The sequence below is a fragment of the Cydia pomonella genome, chromosome 1 (assembly GCF_033807575.1).
Source record: "Cydia pomonella isolate Wapato2018A chromosome 1, ilCydPomo1, whole genome shotgun sequence".
Classification (NCBI taxonomy): Eukaryota; Metazoa; Arthropoda; class Insecta; order Lepidoptera; family Tortricidae; genus Cydia; species Cydia pomonella.
Window position 1 is genome coordinate 23877909 of NC_084703.1, and position 21522 is coordinate 23899430.

Genomic DNA, 21522 nt, shown 5'->3' on the forward strand with positions numbered 1-21522 from the left:
GTAGAAAATTTTGGAAATTTACCGATTTTCGTTTTTTAAAGACTTTTTCACCACACCAACTGGTAGAGGCCCTCTTGATTGTTTAACTAATGAGAAAGTTGCATTTAATCCACATGTGGGGCAAAGTAGTAATCAGATACAAATATTGAAAAGTGAAATCTACTAGCTAGTATAAAGATACTAGCTAGTAGATTTTACTTTTCAATGATGATATTGAATGATATTTTTTTATTAAGTTCTGGATTTGTTTTAATTTGATTTTTTTGGTATTTCATACTCGCTGCGCCCGTGGTTCAATTTGGAATCTTTCGCTTGCTCGAGTTTCAATATTAGCACGAATTTTTATTGTTTTAGACAAGTTTAATTTAGTAAAACATGTAGTAAAGATTATCACCTATACACCACCATATTACAATAAATAGTTATAACCGAGCAAAGCTCGGTCGCCCAGGTACTATTATTCTATATGAGAAATCTAAATTAGCGTTAAATAGAGTATTTGTAAGTAACAATTAAATTATTTCAATGATTATCCATTTGGCCAAACCTACTCAAACTCAGGAAGAGATAGTTTTCCAGATTACTTGATAAAAATGCCTACTACCACAAAACAAGTTTTTGATTAGTATTCATTGTTATTTAATTTTAAGAGTAAAACTTTAATTTCTTAGATTAAATTTTTATAATAAACCTACCATGCAACTTTTTTTACACTACAACTCTTTAAAACCAAAACTGAATTCGCCCTTTTTTATACTACGTCGGTGGCAAACAAGCATAAAGGCCCGCCTGGTGGTAAGCAGTCTCCGCAGCCTATGTACGCCCGCAACTCCAGAGGAGTTGCATGCGCGTTGCCGACCCTAACACTCCGCAACCTCGTTAAGCTCTGGCAACCTTACTCACCGGCAGGAACACGACACTATCTATAAGCAGGGTCTGGTGTTATTATGCTGCGGTTTTCTGTAAGGTGGAGGTACTTCCCCAGTTGGGCTCTGCTCTAGATCTGGAATGACATCTGCTCTGCTGTGGTCTACCACACAAAGCGAGATAACATTCACAATGCCCATACTCTCTTTCGGACGTAGCGTAGCGTTCTCTTCAGTTTTATACTCAAGGGGACGCCACGCGCCATATGTTTTTCGCAACCCCGGCGCCCAACTTGGTTGAGAGGGCCCTGTCCAGAAGAATAGCTAGTTTACTAATATTCAATTGATAGAACCGGTTCAGCCAGTAGTGCCTCTCGAAAAGCACTTGTGACGTGTGTTTACCATACCCTAACTTTAAACGAGATTGTGAGGAAGGTCCTCAGAAAATCCTTCGAACTTACAGTAGAGTTATTGGATATATTGCAGCTAGGGTAAAGTGCTTTAATATCATGCACTTAGGTGTTTGGCGTTTTTCTGTTTTTAACCGCTTATTATGTCGTTATCTGTCGTACCAATTACTTAAAGTGGTGTTTTTATTATGTAAAATTTAGTTAGCAATCTTATAATTCAATTAAAATCACCATAAACACAGCTGTTTATGTTTTAAGATTAATTTTCTGTAGTGAGGACGAAATGCTCTTAATATTACCCACTTTTTAGGGTTCCATACCTCGAAAGGAAAAAACGGAACCCTTATTTATAGGATCACTTTGTTTTCCGTCCGTCCGTCTGTCTGTTTGTCTGTCAAGATACTTTTTCTCAGGAACGCGTGGAGGTATCAAGCTGGAATTTATATCATATACTCAGGTCTACTGTCCCTTAGAGCTGTGAAAAAATCAAACTACTAAGCCAACGCAATCAAAAGATACAGCCGTTTGAGCCGCAAATTTTCGACACTCGCAAGGGAAGCAAAACCTACAGGATGCTTCCCGTGAACTCAGAATCTTGAAATTTGGTACGACGCAACGTCTTATAGCAGAGATAAAGGAAAACTGGGTGACTAAATCTTTTTTAGGGTTCCGTAGTCAACTAGGAACCCTTATATAGTTATAGTTTCGACATGTCCGTCTGTCTGTCTGTCTGTCTGTCCGAGGCTTTTCTCCGTGGTCGTTAGTGCTAGAAAGCTGAAATTTGGCATGGATATATAAATCAATAAAGCCGACAAAGTCGTACAATAAAATCTAAAAATTAAATTTTTAGGGTACCTCCCCTACACCTATATTGGGGGTGATTTTTTTTTTGCTTCAACCCTACAGTGTGGGGTATCTTTGGAAAGGTCTTTCAAAACTAATAGGGGTCTTCAACAAACATTTTTTGATAAAGTGAATATATTCAGAGATAATCGCTCCGGAATTAAAAAAAAATGTGTCCCCCCCCTCTAACTTTTGAATCATAGGTCCAAAAATATGAAAAAAATCTTGGAAGTAGACTAAGAAATACATTAAATGAAAACTATAGCGGACATGATCAGTTTAGCTGTTTTTGAGTTATCGCAAAAATTTCCCCTTCATAGTAAAAAGACTTACTTTAATTAGGTACTGATTATGCAAATTTGCCTATTTGTTTAACAATTTACTATACTTTAAGCTCCAGTTTAGCTTATTGTGACGGAAGAGTAACTACGGAACCCTACACTGAGCGTGGCCCGACATGCTCTTGGCCGATTTTAAGTATTAAATTAAATACTTAATCAACCAAATATAAATCATCATCACTGGTTTAATTGATATGCATGATAGTAAACATCATGATTTTCTTATTAAATATTGAAATAAAGCTTGCAGACTAGTGTGTAGTGTACTGGCCGAGTTCCGAGCAAAAACATGCATCAGGTCGAATCCTTGAATTTACGAGTATAACCGACCAAGAAGCATCTCGATGGATCACAGCACTTTGCATTATGTATAATGGTTTGACCGCGTTACCTATTCATGTCGCCGTCAATTTAGGCGAACGTAAACACACTTTGTTATAGTAGCTTCGAGAACATTTAAATTAGGTTGGTGTTTAGGTGCAATTTCGAACTACATACCTACGCGTTCATTTAAGTACATTTATTTTTTATTTTCTAGTATTTCACCATTGCGTTTTGCGTTCGGTACCCCTAGTGTAAATTTATTCGACAGCGAAACGTGACGTACGCGTTAAGTCTCATTTTGTATGGGATTTTGAGTTTCCAAAACGTCCTGCTTGGCGCGCTGTTTCTAAATCCCATACAAAATGAGAGTTAATGAAAACGCGTACGTCACGTTTCGCTATCGAATAAATGTACACTAGGGGTACTGAATAAAAAAGTCAAATACCAACTGAACTGTAGTTACCCACCAACTTTGGTGGTAACTAGTGGGATTTTTTTTCTCAGTAGTTACCATTGGTAAAAGGTGGGGAAAAAACCCAGTAGTTATATCACTGGTAACAACTAGGGGAGTAACCCGTGAAAACCTTTAGGGTACTTTCTGATGTCCTAGGAAGCTGAAATTTGGTATGTGTAGGATAGTATTAGTACACAAACAATAAAAAAAATCAAAAACTTGAGATTGTTCGCCCCTAAGGGGGTGAAAAGGGGGGTGGAATTTTGTATGGGGAATCAATAACCGCTGAACCAATTGAAGTAGTTGAAATTTGGCATGTAGATAGTTTCTGATATAGGATATAGAATAGTCTGCATTCCCAAAATCACCCCGTAAGGGTTGGGGGTGATTGACTATTAAAAATTACGACTTAAAAAAAGCAATGAAATCCCGTCAAAAACATTTTCATGTAAAATGTAGCCAAGACGAGACCATAACGCTCGCCCTGTCAAAAATATATCAAATCTCTTGTAGAGCCAAGCTTCTAACTCTACAAGCCTTAACTTCACAAACTCTCGTCTTGGCTACATTTTACATGAAAATGTTTTAGATGGGATCTTATTATCAAGATGCTCTTAAAATAGTTCGACGTGTTTTGATTAATACACTGGCTTCGCTCAGGAACTCTCACAAAAGCAGTGTCTATACTTACACCTTGTAAGAAGGGCACTGTTGAGACAGTGTCCTGGCTTGTCGAAGGCAGTCGATGTGGTTTGAGTGTGCCGTTTGTTCGCAGATAGCCTCCGGGCCGGCAGCCGCGGGCAGCGCGAATCATGACGCGCTTTAGCCACGTCAGGTACGGTCCACCGTGACACTAAATAAACTTTTATCTCGACCACCTTTGGATTATTTTACATTATATACTAAAATAAATCACAATTAATATAAAGTTAAATTAGGTAAGGTCAACTCGGCGAAGACCGGCATACTTTATTTAAAAAGAACTTAATTGACAAATTTTAGCTATCCTGTTGCCTGAAAGTAAAATTTTCTGAAATTAGTTGATAAAATATTTCGTTGGTTTCTAATTAAACTTGCCAAATTCTCATTTAAGGCATCGGATAGTGAAATAAACACTCGTTTTTAAAACACATTGCAATGGACGAACTCAGCGCCAATGTCGGCTAAGATCGTCTAATGGCGAATTTACCTACACATAGGCAACCTACGTAATTATAGATGTTTGTACGAGTGCGAACTACAATAACAACTGAATGTAGACTCTAATATGTCAAGAATAGGGTTTATTATGGCTGATTTCATGCAAAGTTTCGTATGTCAGGTAAGACCGGCATACATCGCCATACAGGGGTCGAAAACACGCAGGTAAGTATTAATAAAACAATGAGATCAAACATTGAGATCAATACAAATGTATTTTAATCAATACAATTCTTAAGTAAAATACTAAACGAGTATTGATTTAAGTACTCTTAAAAATTGAGGCCAAGAATACCACAAAAAGTAGCAAATGTATATTGCATTGAAATGGAAGTGATAACATTCATCAGTGAAATAAACTGCTGATTCATATAAACTATTTCGAGGTAGACAGACACAAAATGCTTAACAGCTGACCAAGGTTGGTCCCTTACTGTTTTCACCTTTAAGATATGGCATTTTTAGTCTCACGATCTTAAATTCCATGGCGACTGCTCTATCAAGAATTTTATAAGTATGTCCATTGTCCACGACCTTTTCTTGTCACATTTTGAGCAAGTATACTAGTTAACTATATATTATATACTAGTGGCTCTGTGAGCTGTTGACGCGTTAAGTTTAGAAAATGTAAAAATGATAAATATCATTATCACAGTTAAACTCATAATAGTCATAAGCGCCATAGACATTATTGGCGCTTAAGTTCTTTATGAAATTCTACATTTAAAAAAAAAATCTAAAATTAGATCGACAAAAAAGTCTATTAAATCTTAAAATCTGGCCACAAAATTTCACGAGAATCGGTTGAGAGTTGCGACCTGTAGAGGATGCAAAATGCCCGAGTCAAAACGTAGATCTTCGCTAACGCTACGGTCAATAATAAATAAAAAAAAACATATACAGAAAAGGTTGGCAACTTCTGAAAACGGTGAAGACGAAGAAGAAGAAGATATGCCGTATGACGATATTAGCCTCCAAACTTTTGACGGACTTCGACACTACTACATTTTGAGGTTAGTTTTTTTCCACCAGAAATATCTTCGTGAAATAACCAGTTTAAGGTTATTGTAATATAATATTCATATAAATACATTAATAAAGAATAGACTTACCTGTTCCACCAGACGTGTACGTGCAGGCTTTGGAGCAACTACCGCCTGGCCATAAAGAACCTTGGTCAATTTGGAAGTCCTTAAACAGGCTCAGGTCCCAAGTTGGTCGCTGCAAGCAAAATATGGCCAGATGGGGATTGCTCCGTAGCTCCTCGACTCAATGTACCTGCGACACAGCAACGCAAACCATGGCACATCTACTGGCGTGCCCCACATGCCCGCATCACTGCTCGGAGCTGGATCTGAGGGACGCGACAGCCAGGGCTGTCAACACCGCTGCCTATTGGGCTTCCATCGTATAAAAAAAAAAAAAAAGGGAACCTCGACACGAAAAGAAGAAGAAGACCTGTATCGATCTTAAAAACACTTCAGTTTAATCACTTAAAAAAAAAATTTAACGACAGCGTGTTGTACTCCCAATACGAGTTGCCAACCTGACTAAACTTGAAAGGCCGGTTTTTCTCTTCATGCTAGAGGTAGCGCCATCTGTGTAAATTTATAAGTACTAGAACTGTTTTATCATTACGTAAATTGTGTTGCCATCCTCGTAGCTGTACAGAATTTGCTGTAATTCTTGCTAGACGGCCTTCGCCGGCAGACGGTCTTCGCCGAGTTGACCTTATCTACATAACGCCCAACTCTGTCCAAGTGATGTCAAAATTCAATCGTAAATAATCTTTTACTATTTGTCGATTTTATGTGGGTACCAAGGCTTGGTGACCCAGGGTTCTATTTTGCTAAGTGTACCTTGTGCAATATTTTAGGTGTAAAGTAAGTTTGCTTGATACATTTCTAATTGACTTCAAAATTCCGAAAGGAGGGCTCTTAAATCGGTAAATGTACGGACTTTTTAGGGTTCCGTAGCCAAATGGCAAAAAACGGAACCCTTATAGATTCGTCATGTCCGTCTGTCTGTCCGATTATGTCACAGCCACTTTTTTCCGAAACTATAAGAGCTATTGTTCAAACTTGGTAAGTAGATGTATTCTATGAACCGTATTAAGATGTTTACACAAAAATAGAAAAAAAAAACAATAAATTTTGGGGGTTCCCCATACTTAGAACTGAAACTCAAAAAACATTTTTTCATCAAACCTATACGTGTGGGGTATCTATGGATAGGTCTTCAAAAATGATATTTAGGTTTCTAATATCTTTTTTTCTTAACTAAATAGTCTGCGCGAGAGACACTTCCAAAGTGAAAAAATGTGTCCACCCCCCCCCCCCCCCCCCCCCCCCACCCCCCGTAACTACTAAAATAACAGAATGAAAAGTCAAAAAAAAAATGATATACCATGCAAACTTCCACAAAGAATTGGTTTGAACGAGATCTAGTAAGTAGTTTTTTTAATACGTCATAAAATTAAAAAAAAAATTTTTTTCATCAAACCCATACGTGTGGGGTATCTATGGATAGGTCTTCAAAAATGACATTTAGGTTTCTCATATCATTTTTTTCTAAACTGAATAGTTTGCGCGAGAGAAACTTCCAAAGTGAAAAATGTGTCCCCCCCCCCTGTAACTTCTAAAATAACAGAATGAAAAATCTCAAAAATATATATGATATACATTACCATGCAAACTTCCACCGAAAATTGGTTTGAACTAGATCTAGTAAGTAGTTTTTTTATTACGTCATAAATGGTACGGAACCCTTCATGGGCGAGTCCGACTCGCACTTGGCCGCTTTTTTATTTTTCATGGTTGTTACCTCAGAATTCCGTCATTACTCAACCGAATCATTTTTTTTTTATTAAAAGTATATACTCATAGATTTGTCAAATTTTTGGCAAAATCTAGTTTTGATGATGGGATTCATAAAGACACGAGGAAACTTCTCAAATCTTATTGCCATACATTATGGTGATTTTTGTGTCTTCGTTGGTCTTCATCAACAAATCAAGCAAATACATTTTAAAAAGTGACAAGCGATAATGTGAAACTGCTGATGAAAACCAGAACGGAACACCTCAACGACACATACTCGTATTACACGTTTAGCGATGTCTCCTTCGTTGAGTTTGTTCAGCAAGGTTTTTAATCAACATTTTTGTCAAGATCGAGTTCTGATGATGGATTCCACAAGGAATTGACTACTACACGAGGAACTACTGAAATATTACAAGCATTCTTAAAGCATTTTTTCTTAATTTTCATGTAAAAACTAAGCATTTGCATTTAAACAGTGCTATTTAGTGTAATGGAACTAAAATAAATAAATAAATATTTGGTGACAATCTTACACAGATCGACCTAGCCCCAAACTAAGCCAAGCTTGTACTTATCGGTAATTACTAGGCGACGATATACATACGTATATAGATAATATATAAGTAGAAAACACCCATGACTCAGGAACAAATATCTTTGTTCATCACACAAATAAATGCCCTTACCGGGATTCGAACCCAGAACCATCGGCTTCATAGGCAGGGTCACACGCTGGAGTGTGTCTGTTTGACGATGTCAAGCGACGAACCCTCGTACGACGGTGTAGGCAATCCGCCTAGACTGCGCAAGTGCGCACACGACACCGCGCGGGGCATCGGCGCGCGGGTGTGGACGTGGACCCGGTGGAGGCGATACAAAACGTCACGCTGCGGCTCTCGGTGTAGGTGATACAAAACGTCACGCTGCGCCACCGCCATGCCGCACGGCGCAACGATGCCATGCCGCTAGGTGGGATTTTCGCCATGTATGATATCAATATCATTCACAATATTAAATAAGTTTTTTGAATTGTGGGTCGAATACGGATTAATAGAAAAATCGTATGAGTGTTGTCGTGGCGCAAGCCGGGCGCCGGTCGGCGGGCCGGCGCCCCGCGGCGCTGTCGGTCGCACCGCCAGCCGACGAGCCGCACTGGCTGGCTCACTCGGGACCGCTCCGTGTCCGTGCATCTGGCCCAGACAAGCAATCATTTCATCTATTTATACTATTGACGTTGTACCGAGTGGTTTGTATGTTGTGTGTGGGTCTTTTGTACCTGGGTAATTCCACGAGACGCTACCAATTCGTGTGTTCTTACATTAATTAAACAAATTTAAGTGTCTGTATGTCTGGCGTAGCGATATCTGGATACTTAAATTTGCTTAATTTATGTAAGAACACACGAAAGAATTCGTAACTAACGTTACAGTCTCGTGGAAACCTACCTATGCTCTATATCTACAGTTTGCAGCCCACAGGAGCCCAAGTCTTGATCGATTTTAAGGACGGTCATTAAATTTGTTATAATTTTGGGAATTATGCAGTTATTTGCTCCTGAGTATAGATGTTTTCTATACAACTACATATTTATATTATATATATCTATCTATATATCATAATCGAGTACCCATAACACAAGGTGGACTAGGTCGATTTGTATAAGACTGTCCTATTTTTATGTATGTATGTAAATTGAATATGATCCAATCATAAAATATAATTAATTTAATTTAAATCTGTGGAAGTTATTTATTTATACATATTACGCAAGTTTTTACGATCATTGGATAGAGGAGTCATTGCGTGGTACAGTGTAGACATCGTGTCATTCACGTGGACGCGTGCCTTGACTCGTATTGTCATGTTATTAAAGGCTAGATTTGATAAATCTGCGCGTCATCGTGATGATACAAACTATAGGTACCTCATTAGATTTTATATTGGCTTTTAGTCCATACGTCCATATATTTTAGTGCCCTCAACCGCAATGGGATTGTAAATGGACCAAAATACTTTTGAATGCCTAAAAAGCGGTCTCTCCGAAAGAATGTTAATTATTAATTATTAAAGGGAATCGGTACGAATTTGTGTACTAAAAGTATACTAATTTCGAAATGTAACATTATGGTCAAATGCAGAAAACAAGATATAATTGTATTATGTTTACACAATTTATCGTAACAAAGTTAGCAAACTTAGTAACGCAGTAGTTCTTCGTACAAAATACTACTGTCTTTGTGCACGAGTGTCATGCTACATTGAGCAGAAAAATCGCATCTTTTTCTTGAATACCACTATGAAAAATATAGGTTTGATACTTATTATAATGTCAATAGATATTTTTTATCATAAAACGTTTAATGGAATAAAACATATTTTAGACCGTGTCCCCAAAAAAGAACAAAATCACAACTACCTTGCGTTGCTACATAAAATTAACCTTAAAGTGTGTAAATTAAATTTTCTTGTTCTCCTTTATATACGACTTGCTGTAACTCTTATAACGAATGATAGCATGGGGGGAGTACGCCAGCCGGATGAGTCGCATCACAATCGTTGAGAGAGGGCAGTGTGTTTATTACAGTCATGTATCGGTTTTATCAGTGTCAAAATATTTGCATTTTGTTATTTTGTTTAGTAATCATTTGCAATTAAGCCCGATATTTACAAATGCGTAACTGCTACACCGTGTAATTATAACAGCAACGCAATTGTTGCATCGGTAACGCAGCTGTTTATAAAGTCCTTTTTTTAAAGGTGGTACTCGTAATACGTTATTGGAACCAAAATACGCACACGTTGCTTCTTATGATGAAAAATTTACAAGGACTGCTTTAACAACGAGCCTTTAGCAAGCAAACAAATATTGAAATGTAAACTTTTTTTATTTTCTGAGATTTGTTAGTTTTTGAAAGTATTTGAGTTACGTCATAACAAGTTATATAACTTTTATGTTGTTTTTATCTTTTTACCAGATCTGTGTAAAAATTACGAGGTTATTGTACGTAAGAAAATACAACTGTGTTACTGAGCTTACTACGGCGTTACTTTAGTGTCCCTCTGATTTTTATATTATATTCAGTAATACGTAGGCATCTAATTATTCATAATGCCTTAACTTCACACGTACTTATTTTTCATCAAAAGTGGAAGATTCTATCAAAAAATTTAAGGACATTTTAATTTATTCAATTTCAATTTATTCAAGTAACCACAAAATGTAACAATGCAGGGCTAGCCTAAGACATTACATTTCTTATAACTAAGGTCATTATAATTATATATGTTAAAAAATACTAATAAAAATAAGCTACACGTCATGTCATAAAATACATTTAAACATTTAAATAATTAAATCAGGTCAGTAACTCGCATATTTTTAAACAATCTTTCTCAATAACCGTCCAGCCGTCCGCAAACAAATCGCAGGAATGTTGCACAGCAGCGAGCTTATTGAGCGTGTGCAACGCTCGACAAACGGGCGAGTTGCGCCGCGAGACCGTGCGGGCGGGAGGGACCGCGAAGAGGCGCAGGCGGTCAGCACGAAACCGGGCACGCCCGTCTGGGACAAATAGTCGACATGCCTCGCCAACTAACTCAGGACAGTCCAGACGACCGCGCAGGATACGAAGCACTGTTACCAGCTGGTCGAACAGTCTGCGCGTCGCTAGTGCATTGTATCCTAGCGCACCCTGCAAGTAAGCCGTCGGATACATGAACGGATAGTACCCGTACATTTTCTTGAAGAGAGTACGCAGAAAACATTTTTGAACCTTCTCAAGCATAAGCATGTAGGTCGTCTCGTATGGGCTCCATACGCACGAGCTTGCTTCCAGTTTGGATCGTACCAGAGCAGAGTATAAAACTTTGAAGACACCAACATGCTTAAAGTCCTTGCAGTTACGTGTAACAAACCCCAAGCGTTTAAACCCTTCTGCAACCAGAGAGCGTGGTCATATGGTCATGAAATGTAAGACCAGGATCAAAGAGCACCCCCAGGTCCTTCATAGAATGAGTGCGGGATATAGACTTGCAATCGATGAGGTAGTTCGAGAGTATGCCCAGCCTAGCCCGGGTGAAACTCATGACATGGCACTTGGCCACATTAAGGGAAAGGCGGGTTTTAACGCTCCATCGATATATCGCATCCAGGTTATGCTGCATGTCCTGGAAATCTGACGGGGTTTTGATATCTACCATGACTTTTATGTCATCGGCATATAATAGAAGTTTACCGGAAACCAGACAGGTCGAAAGATCATTCACCATAATAGTGAAGAGAAAGGGCCCTAGCAAGGATCCCTGACTAACACCAGATCTTGTTGGGTACAGATCGGAGTCAAAGCAACCGAGCCGAACGAATTGTTTACGATCCTTCAGGTAGCTGGCAAACAATTGAAGGAGTGATGGGTCAAAGCCTACTGCTGACAGTTTTTAGGGTTCCGTAGCCAAATGGCAAAAAACGGAACCCTTATAGATTGGTCATGTCCGTCTGTCTGTCCGATTCTGTCACAGCCACTTTTTTCCGAAACTATAAGAGCTGTACTGTTCAAACTTAGTAAGTGGATGTATTCTATGAACCGCATTAAGATTTTCACACAAAAATAGAAAAAAAACAATAAATTTTGTTCCCCATACTTAGAACTGAAACTCAAAAAATCTTTTTTCATCAAACCCATACGTGTGGGGTATCTATGGATAGGTCTTCAAAAATGATATTGAGGTTTCTAATATCATTTTTTTCTAAAATGAATAGTTTGCGCGAGAGACACTTCCAAAGTGGTAAAATGTGTGTCCCCCCCCCCCCCCGTAACTTCTAAAATAACAGAATGAAAAATCTAAAAAAAATATATGATATACATTGCTATGTAAACTTCCACCGAAAATTGGTCTGAACGAGATCTAGTAAGTAGTTTTTTTTTAATACGTCATGAAATTAAAAAAAAATTTTTTTTTTCATCATACCCATACGTGTGGGGTATCTATGGATAGGTCTTCAAAAATGATATTAAGGTTTCTAATATCATTTTTTTCTAAACTGAATAGTTTACGCGAGAGAACCTTCCAAAGTGAAAAAAAGTGTCCCCCCCCCCTGTAACTTCTAAAATAACAGAATGAAAAATCTAAAAAAAATATATGATATACATTACCATGCAAACTTCCACCGAAAATTGGTTTGAACGAGATCTAGTGAGTAGTTTTTTTTTAATACGTCATAAAATTTAAAAAAAAATTTTTTCATCAAACATATACGTGTGGGGTATCTATGGATAGGTCTTCAAAAATGATATTTAGGTTCCTAATATCATTTTTTTCTAAACTGAATAATTTGCGCGAGAGACACTTCCAAAGTGGTAAAATGTGTGTTCAAAACTTCAAAGTGGTAAAATGTTGAACAAGATCTAGTAAGTAGATTTTTTTTAATAAGTCTTAAATTGTACGGAACCCTTCATGCGCGAGTCCGACTCGCACTTGGCCGCTTTTTTCTAAAAGGATATCGTTGTCAACCTGGTCAAATGCTTTCCTGAAATCAAGGTATGCAACATCAACCTGGCATCCTTCGTCCAGTTTATCCGAGACGTGGTTTACGAGCGAGAGAAGGTTTGTGTTGACGGAGCGGCCTTTCCTGAACCCATGCTGTGCATCATTTAAATAAGGATCAACTAAAGTGTACAATTTAGAGTGCAGGACACTCTCGAAAACCTTAGCAAATGAGCTCAGGATGGCGATGGGACGGTAGTTTTCGACTCGCGACTGGTCCCCCGCCTTTAGAATTGGAGTGACTCTCGAGGTTTTCCAACTATGAGGATAGGTGCCAGACTTGAGCGCCAGATTGAACACATGGGCTAAAGGACCCGAAAGTTGGGATTTAAATGCCTTAATTATAAACGCGGGGACAATGTCCGGACCAAGCGCACAATTCGGTTTTAATTTGTCTACTCCTAGTCCCACCTCACACTCGGAAAACCCAGATATGCTTATGAGACGATCACTGCCAGTAGTACCTGCTAATTCAGCACTTAGCTTTGGCTCGCAGGGGAGGAATACACTACTGAAGTAGTCGGCAAAAGCCCCCGCCGCTGCCTGACCACTAAGCATCCGGTCCCCATAAGTAATACTGGACTCGAATCCGCCTTTGTTTCGTAGGTTGGACACATATCGCCAAAAGGATTTCGGGTTCGTTTTTAGGCATAGCTGAATATTATAAATATAGGCATCGTACGCTGCGGAAACTCTTTTTTTTATGCCAGCCCTAAGTGCACTATACAGACTATATACGTACGAGTCACCTGAGACTTTCCACTGCCTGTGCAAATCACCCTTCCTCTTTAAATCCTTGATTATGTCCGCGGAGAACCAGGTTGGATATTATCTGGTAGTTTTCCTACTACGACTCTTTTTGGGAACGCATGCATCGAAACAGCTATACAATAAAGCATACAATCGCTCAACCGCCCCGTCTACGCATTTTTCAGCCAGCACGGTACTCCAATCAACCTTGGTGACTCGGTCGTACAACATAGGAAAGCCAGCCTTTGCAAAATTCCAGTCGGTGATCGGGTTTATGTTACTTGGCTCGATCACTGTAGCCCTTCCAGGTTGCGCCGTGGTGACAACGATTTCCAGTGGGGGATGGTAAACATCAGCATGCTCTACTAAGCCTTCAGATGCTGCGCATACACTCACAGCTCCCACACATTCAGAAACAAGCACTACGTCTAACTTACTTCCCTTACCATTAACAATGTCATTACGATAAATTACAAAATGTCAAAAAATAGTTATAATAATTATTTACATTCAAAGTAACACTATTTAAATTGAGGTCTCCTAGGATTACAATATTGGCATTTTTAATTAAATTTGTACAGTCTTCAACTTTGCAGAACCATGTCATGTAGTCAGAATCTGCAGCACTAGGTTTAATATACACTACACATAACAAAAACTCACAGCCATTGAGTGTGGCCGAGACCCACAAGTCCTCCCCAGTCATAGTTTCAAGATCTGTTTGCCGACGAAGAAGTATACCAGGTCTATACTTTAAGTTTTGTAATTGAGACTTTGGTGACGCAGTGATATACTATTAAGAATTTTCAGTGAAACGGATTATCTGTGATTTAACTTTATAAGAGATAATTATAAGCATTACAATTTACATGTTAGTAAGTTTAATTGTATCAATTTAATAAACAAATAAAATTTGTAGAAAAGTAACGCAGTTGTTAAAAAATTTCACCTTTGATGTATAATTTGTCACAAATATAGTTAACTCATTTTAGCCAACGCTGCACAGGCATGTATATTTTGAATCGAATTAAAATATCTACATCAAAAATGGGAAAAAATTATTTCCATTAAAAAAAATACTAGGAATGTTCATGCTCTGATTAGGCAATAAAAAGTTTTTTGGCCCTAATGGAATTGGTGCATCTGTTTCTTTAGGTTCTTTTACATATTACAATAGATAGGACAAAACGACTATGATTTTTGGTAATTGTATGAGTGTTTGTGGAATTTCGTTATGTGATAAGAGGTAAATATGATAGGGTATTTCAAGCATATCTGTTGGATGAGTTAGACCAAGGCTAAATGTTTATTAAGTTTTCAAATTAATTGGCTACATATATGGATCGTTTTTAGGGTTCCGTAGCCAAATGGCAAAAAACGGAACCCTTATAGATTCGTCATGTCCGTCTGTCTGTCCGATTCTGTCACAGCCACTTTTTTCCGAAACTATAAAAGCTATACTGTTCAAACTTGGTAAGTAGATGTATTCTATGAACCGCATTATGATGTTCACACAAAAATAGAAAAAAAACAATAAATTTTGGGGGTTCCCCATACTTAGAACTGAAACTCAAAAAATCTTTTTTCATCAAACTCATACGTGTGGGGTATCTATGGATAGGTCTTTAAAAATGATATTGAGGTTTCTAATATCATTTTTTTCTAAACTGAAAAGTTTGCGCGAGAGACACTTCCAAAGTGGTAAAAAGTGTGTCCCCCCCCCCGTAACTTCTAAAATAACAGAATGAAAAATCTAAAAAAAATATATGATATACATTGCCATGCAAACTTCCACCGAAAATTGGTTCGAACGAGATCTAGTAAGTAGTTTTTTTTTAATACGTCATAAAAATTAAAAAAAAAATTTTTTTTCATCAATCCCATACGTGTGGGGTATCTATGGATAGGTCTTCAAAAATGATATTTAGGTTTCTAATATCATTTTTTTCTAAACTGAATAGTTTGCGCGAGAGACACTTCCAAAGTGAAAAAATGTGTGTCCCCCCCCCCCCTGTAACTTCTAAAATAACTGAATGAAAAATCTAAAAAAAATATATGATATACATTGCCATGCAAACTTCCACCGAAAATTGGTTCGAACGAGATCTAGTAAGTAGTTTTTTTTTAATACGTCATAAAAATTAAAAAAAAAAAATTTTTTCATCAAACCCATACGTGTGGGGTATCTATGGATAGGTCTTCAAAAATGATATTTAGGTTTCTAATATCATTTTTTTCTAAACTGAATAGTTTGCGCGAGAGACACTTCCAAAGTGAAAAAATGTGTGTCCCCCCCCCCTGTAACTTCTAAAATAACAGAATGAAAAATCTAAAAAAAAATATATGATATACATTACCATGCAAACTTCCACCGAAAATTGGTTTGAACGAGATCTAGTGAATAGTTTTTTTTTAATACGTCAATAAATTAAAAAAAAATTTTTTTCATCAAACCCATACGTGTGGGGTATCTATGGATAGGTCTTCAAAAATGATATTTAGGTTCCTAACATCATTTTTTTCTAAACTGAATAGTTTGCGCGAGAGACAGTTCCAAATTGGTAAAATGTGTGTCCAAAGTGGTAAAATGTTGAACAAGATCTAGCAAGTAGATTTTTTTTAATACGTCTTAAATGGTACGGAACCCTTCATGCGCGAGTCCGACTCGCACTTGGCCGCTTTTGTGTTAGTATACCCTAGCAAGTGGCAAATAATGTGACCCCCTTTTCCTCTCTCTAACTTCAGAACTGAACCGGCCATATAAAAAATATGAAATCAAGAGAGAAATCTTTATAAATACTTTCCAGCTACTTAATGAGTTTTTCCATAAATAAATAATAATAAAATAATAAAAAAGTTTATTTGCAGAAAAGGGTAGTGTACATGTCTTAGTGTAAATACAATAGTTTCACCTTTCCCAGCTGTATGCAAACAGCATGCAAATACATTGTGAAGTTATTATACATTAAATAAGCACATTCTTAATTTACCTTAATTTAACATTAAATAATACATAACAATGGACAATTTGACAACTAGAGAAATTATTTACATATATAGTAGTATAGTAGAGTAATAAACATTAAAAGAAAATAATAATATGATGCCTAACATTATATTGTACCCCTAATTATGATCTACATCATTATTATGATTAATATAATCACTAACGCTGTAAAAGCAGTGATTAAGCAGCCAGGTTCTTAGGGTGTGTTTAAATTTGGGACTTTCAAGTGTTTTTATTTGGTCTGGTAACTTGTTGTAGATTACTATACTCATGTTGTAGGCGTTTCTTTTATAGATGTTAGCCCTACAGCGAGGTTGGTTTAAAAGGTTTATATATTGCATTCTTAAATTACCTAAACACACTTCAGAGCGTTTAACGAAGTATTTTGGATGACTTTTGACGAAACAACAAATTTTCAATATATACATACAGGCTAATGGTAAGATATTCAGCTGTTTAAATAGTGGTCTACAGCTACTTCCAATCCGATTATTTGTTATTGCTCGAACACATCTCTTTTGGAGTTTAAATGCCCTTTCAACATCCACTGAGTTACCCCATAGGATGAGTCCGTATGGACGCAACGTGCCCGTGATAAGCTGTAACTGCTGCTTCAGGAGATACGGACTGCCGTAGCTTTCTCAAAGCAAATATGAATCGGTCAAGCCTTAAGCAGATCGAGTTAATGTGTTCTTTCCAGTTAAGTGACGAGTCAATGTATAAACCTAAAAATTGAATTGCATTACTTTTTTGTAGCCTAATATTATTAATACTGATATTGATATCTGGCGGTTTTGCCCCGTATGAATGAAACTGCATATACTGCGTTTTAGTAAAATTGATGAGAAGGTTATTATCGACCATCCAGTTATTCGTATCAGATAAGGCTTTATTGATATCAGACTCGTATGTACAACAATCTTGGCTTTTAAAAAACGTATCTTCTTATTAAAAGGATGCAAGTGCCAGGAAAAACGCCCTTCTGCCGGTATGGCTTTTTATATAGAATTTAGGTATGAAACCCTCCATTACGAGTGGCCTGATGCGCACTTGGCCGATTTTTCTACTTAAACTTAAAATATCTTAAAGTAATGTTTTACAGTCGTCTATTATTGTATTTTAGTTACTGTACTGGGTATATCATTGTAAGATATATGTAGATGCACAAATAAACAGCCTACATAAGACCCGTAGATGTGCCTACCGTTTCCGTTCCGCCATGTAGTGTTTAAAATAGAGCCAACGCCATTGACTCCCGTAAGGTATTGCATGTTAATTTAATTCACCTTCCGATCACATTTGCCTCGGTTTGGTACCTAACACTTCATATAACTCTAAATAACCTCTAATCGTACCGCTTCGTCTCTATATAAGTTTAGGAAATGTACATTTAAATGTGTACAAGCGACACAAAGCATTGCACGTCACAATTGAATATCCTAAACAGTGTACGTAGGGATGGAGGGTGAGAGGACATTGGAATAAGACTGTCAGTGGCAGATACAACCTTTGTTTAAGGCAGGTGAGCAGCTTCATATTTATTAGCTTTTTGCTTGCGATAATATACCTCATATGAATATACCTCAAGGTACTTTAAAACATTCCTTTCGTTTACACGTCGGAAGCTACGGGTAAAAGCGTCGATTGAATTAAATAAATAAGACTTCATTAATACAAATATACAAGGGGTTATCCAAAAGTAATGATGATTTAATGGATAATAATTTAAGTGGATTAAGAAAGTTAATTTATATATCTGTTAGTAAGATAAAATCATTTATTCGTGAGTAGTCGGAAATGAAGAAAACTGAAGTGAGCGCCGTTACTAAGTACTTCTGTTTATAAAAAATGTGTCCATTGGGGACTCTACTTCTCCGTATTCTACAGTTGCACGCTGGTGCAAGCAGTTTAACCTGGGAAATAAGAAAACCTCAACTCTTAATTAAGAAAACCTCAAAAAAATCAGGATCTCGTCTTAGCAAATAGAATCAGGCATCTAGTTGAGCTCACGAGGACCTCGTTTAGTAGTATTCAAAAAAACTTTACCGCATGAATTACACATGAAAAATGTCTCCCTAGTTGGGTGCCTAGAATGTTATAACGGCAGAACAAAAGACCCCCCTACAGGGCTGATGTTGCAGTGGTAGACATACGTCATGCAGGGTTCAAATTGCCAGAAAACCCGCATATGCGGCAGATCTAGCCCCCAGCGTTTTTTATTGCTTTCCACGGCTAAAAGGAACATCTTAGAAGCAAATAAAAAAATATGATGATAGCAAAGTAATGGCCGCCGTGAAGGCATTTTTAAGGGTAAACAAAATATATTTATTTTTTAATGAATCGCAGGTCTAGAAAACGGTGGTCTATGTGAGTAAGCTTACTAAGAGACTAAATTGAAAAATATGTTTTTAAACATGTGATGTGTCTTTCATACTGATTATCAATACTTTTGGATCACCCCTCGTACTATAATACCTCTACAAAGTCACCAGTTCTCATTGCTGTTGAAAGGTTATAAAAGTTATAAAATGTATAAATATAGACGTCCTCCCTCCGTTTCTTTTTTGCTCCGGGCGAATCAAATTCGATAATGTTCTGAAACCGCCTTCGTTAGCCTTTGGTTTGTTGAAATAGGACTTAGAAGATAACCAAAGCGGAAGTTGTCTGTAGGTATAATCTAACGTTGCGGTTTTCCGAACAAGCAACGTATCCATGTGCTTGAACATTAGTGCTTGATTTGTTTAACTATAATATTAATGTATAACTGCTGCACATTAAGGAAAAATCACCAATAGATTTGATATCCTTCTTCTTCCTCGCGTTGTCCCGGCATTTTGCCGCGGCTCATGGGAGCCTTGGGTCCGCTTGACAACTAATCCCAAGATTTGGCGTAGGCACTAAGTTTTAACGAAAGCGACTGCCATCTGACCTTCCAACCCAGAGGGTAAACTAGGCCTTGTTGGGATTAGTCCGGTTTCCTCACGATGTTTTCCTTCACCGAAAAGCGACTGGTAAATATCGAATGATATTTCGTACATTAAGTTCCGAAAAACTCATTGTTATAAGCCGGAGAATAGATTTGATATCCATACTACAATATAATATATCCATAATTGATGAAGTAGTATGTTATTTAACATAAACATAATATAATATAGGGGTCTCGGCCCCGAATACGATTTCGTACCTTTTGGCGTCGAGACCCTTGGCCCGTGGGGTCCGAATGCATCTACACTATTTAAGGAATTAGCCAAAAAAATAGCAGACGCTACCAGTGATCATAGAGCTGGCAGCTTCCTCGCACAGAGAATAAGTATTGCGATACAACGAGGAAATGCTGCCAGCATCTACGGCACCATGCCGCAGGGGGATAGTTTTTAATTATTTATTTTAAGATTAGTTTTATTTATTTTTAGATTTAGATTTTAATTTTTATATGTATTATGTTGTTGTGTTTTTAATACTTGATTTGTTAATTAACATAAACATTTATATTTTAATATTCAAATTCTCGTACATTGTAAATATTTCTTGCACCTATTACTGCTTGATCTCTGTTTGGCCCGAAGGTTAACTGGTAGAAAATGCCTTTTGGCATTAAGTTCGCCTTTTGTACATTTTTACCTGTGCAATAAAGTTTAGATAAAAAAATATTTAATTCTGTTTGCCTGTTTTCTTTTTGCAGCTGAACTACTAAACTGACTTGTGAAAATGGGATAAGTACCTTAGAATCCAAGGTGTTGAATAGAAAATTGTTTATATACGCCGTAGATTTTTATCACATGCTGTTATGAATAGATTGAACAATGATAGGTAAGTCAATAAGTACCCACATTTTGTTAACAGGTATATCACCCTTTTTAGTCCAATGTCCGTCCGCGGCTATGACATATAAATAAATCATGGCGACAAAGTGGTAAAATAAAGACAACAAAAATAATCTTTTTTGTGGTAAGGTGTATCCGAGTAACTATGAAAGCTAAAAAAAAATGCGTATAGTACTGAAATCCCTTTCCGAAATAAATGGGAGACTTTTAAATGATTTTTGGTATTACCCGAACTTACCCGAATACACATAAAGTGGGTATAAAATGTTTTCTTTTTTCGCTTTAACCATATAGGCTGGGTTGTCATTGGATAGGTCTTTCAAAACGAATAGGGGTCTCCAACAGCCATTTTTTGGTAAAGTGAATGTTTTCGGAAATGATTGTTCCGAAAGAATAATAAATATGCGTTAATCCTCTAACTTTTGGACCATGGGTCCAAAAATAAAAAAAAAAACGTGAAAAAAAAGTTTAATATAGTATTTTATGCAACAGTTGTATAAGAGGGGTCAAAAAGGCGTGAGTTACATTGTAAAGGAATACGCCACGAGCATTTTTTGACCCACTTATACAACGTTGCATACAATACTTTTCCTACGAGTCAACAATGAGCATACCTTGTTACGCGCCCGGCCCGCCGCGGCCCGGTCGGTCGGCGACACCTCGTAACTCATGATGCCCTGTACATGCTCTTTGCTAAATAAAATTGCAACAAACTGAGTTGGTGCTAACTACAGACTTTTTGGCGTAGTAGTAACCACTGGTAAAAGGTGGGATTTTTTCCCAGTAGTTACCATTAAAATGTTTTTAGAGTTCAATACTAATAAAAATGCCCACACCCGCTATCTCCAGTTACCCGTGAACAAGATGCATGTAACTGCGTCGAAATATCGGGAGCTCGAAAACAATACAAAAGGTAATCACCTAATCACTGTCCATATCCTGGTAGATTTAAGTCTAGTGAAACTGACCATGAATCATCCATTGATTGTTGCAACTGACCTACCTACTCAAAGATTTTTAATACATTTTCGACGCCATTAATACATGTTTAACTGTTTATACAAAAATATATGTTAATTATAACAAGAAATAGAAATACTGCTACGCCATTTGCTCATTAATTCTTGACATAATTCA

At 37.2% G+C, this 21522-nt stretch overlaps 1 protein-coding gene and 1 long non-coding RNA gene across 3 annotated transcripts in view; one reads left to right on the forward strand and one right to left on the reverse strand.

The window, feature by feature from the left end:
* The window catches only part of LOC133518194 (protein cycle), a 134582-nt gene that overhangs the window by 39604 nt on the left and 73456 nt on the right, over positions 1-21522 (forward strand). Inside the window, exon 2 of one of the 2 annotated variants that reach the window (XM_061851856.1) lies at positions 4014-4073. The exons of the other annotated variant lie outside the window; for it this stretch is intronic. Within the exon in view, the coding sequence (XP_061707840.1) occupies positions 4051-4073 (23 nt within the window). The 5' untranslated portion in view covers positions 4014-4050. The remainder of the gene's footprint in view (positions 1-4013; positions 4074-21522) is intronic. 2 annotated transcript variants of the gene reach the window in all.
* On the reverse strand, positions 4635-6783 carry LOC133518367 (uncharacterized). The gene is made up of 2 exons (XR_009799470.1): positions 5897-6783; positions 4635-5550 (listed from the first exon to the last, which is right to left on the reverse strand). It is a non-coding gene; the product is annotated as an uncharacterized LOC133518367 (long non-coding RNA).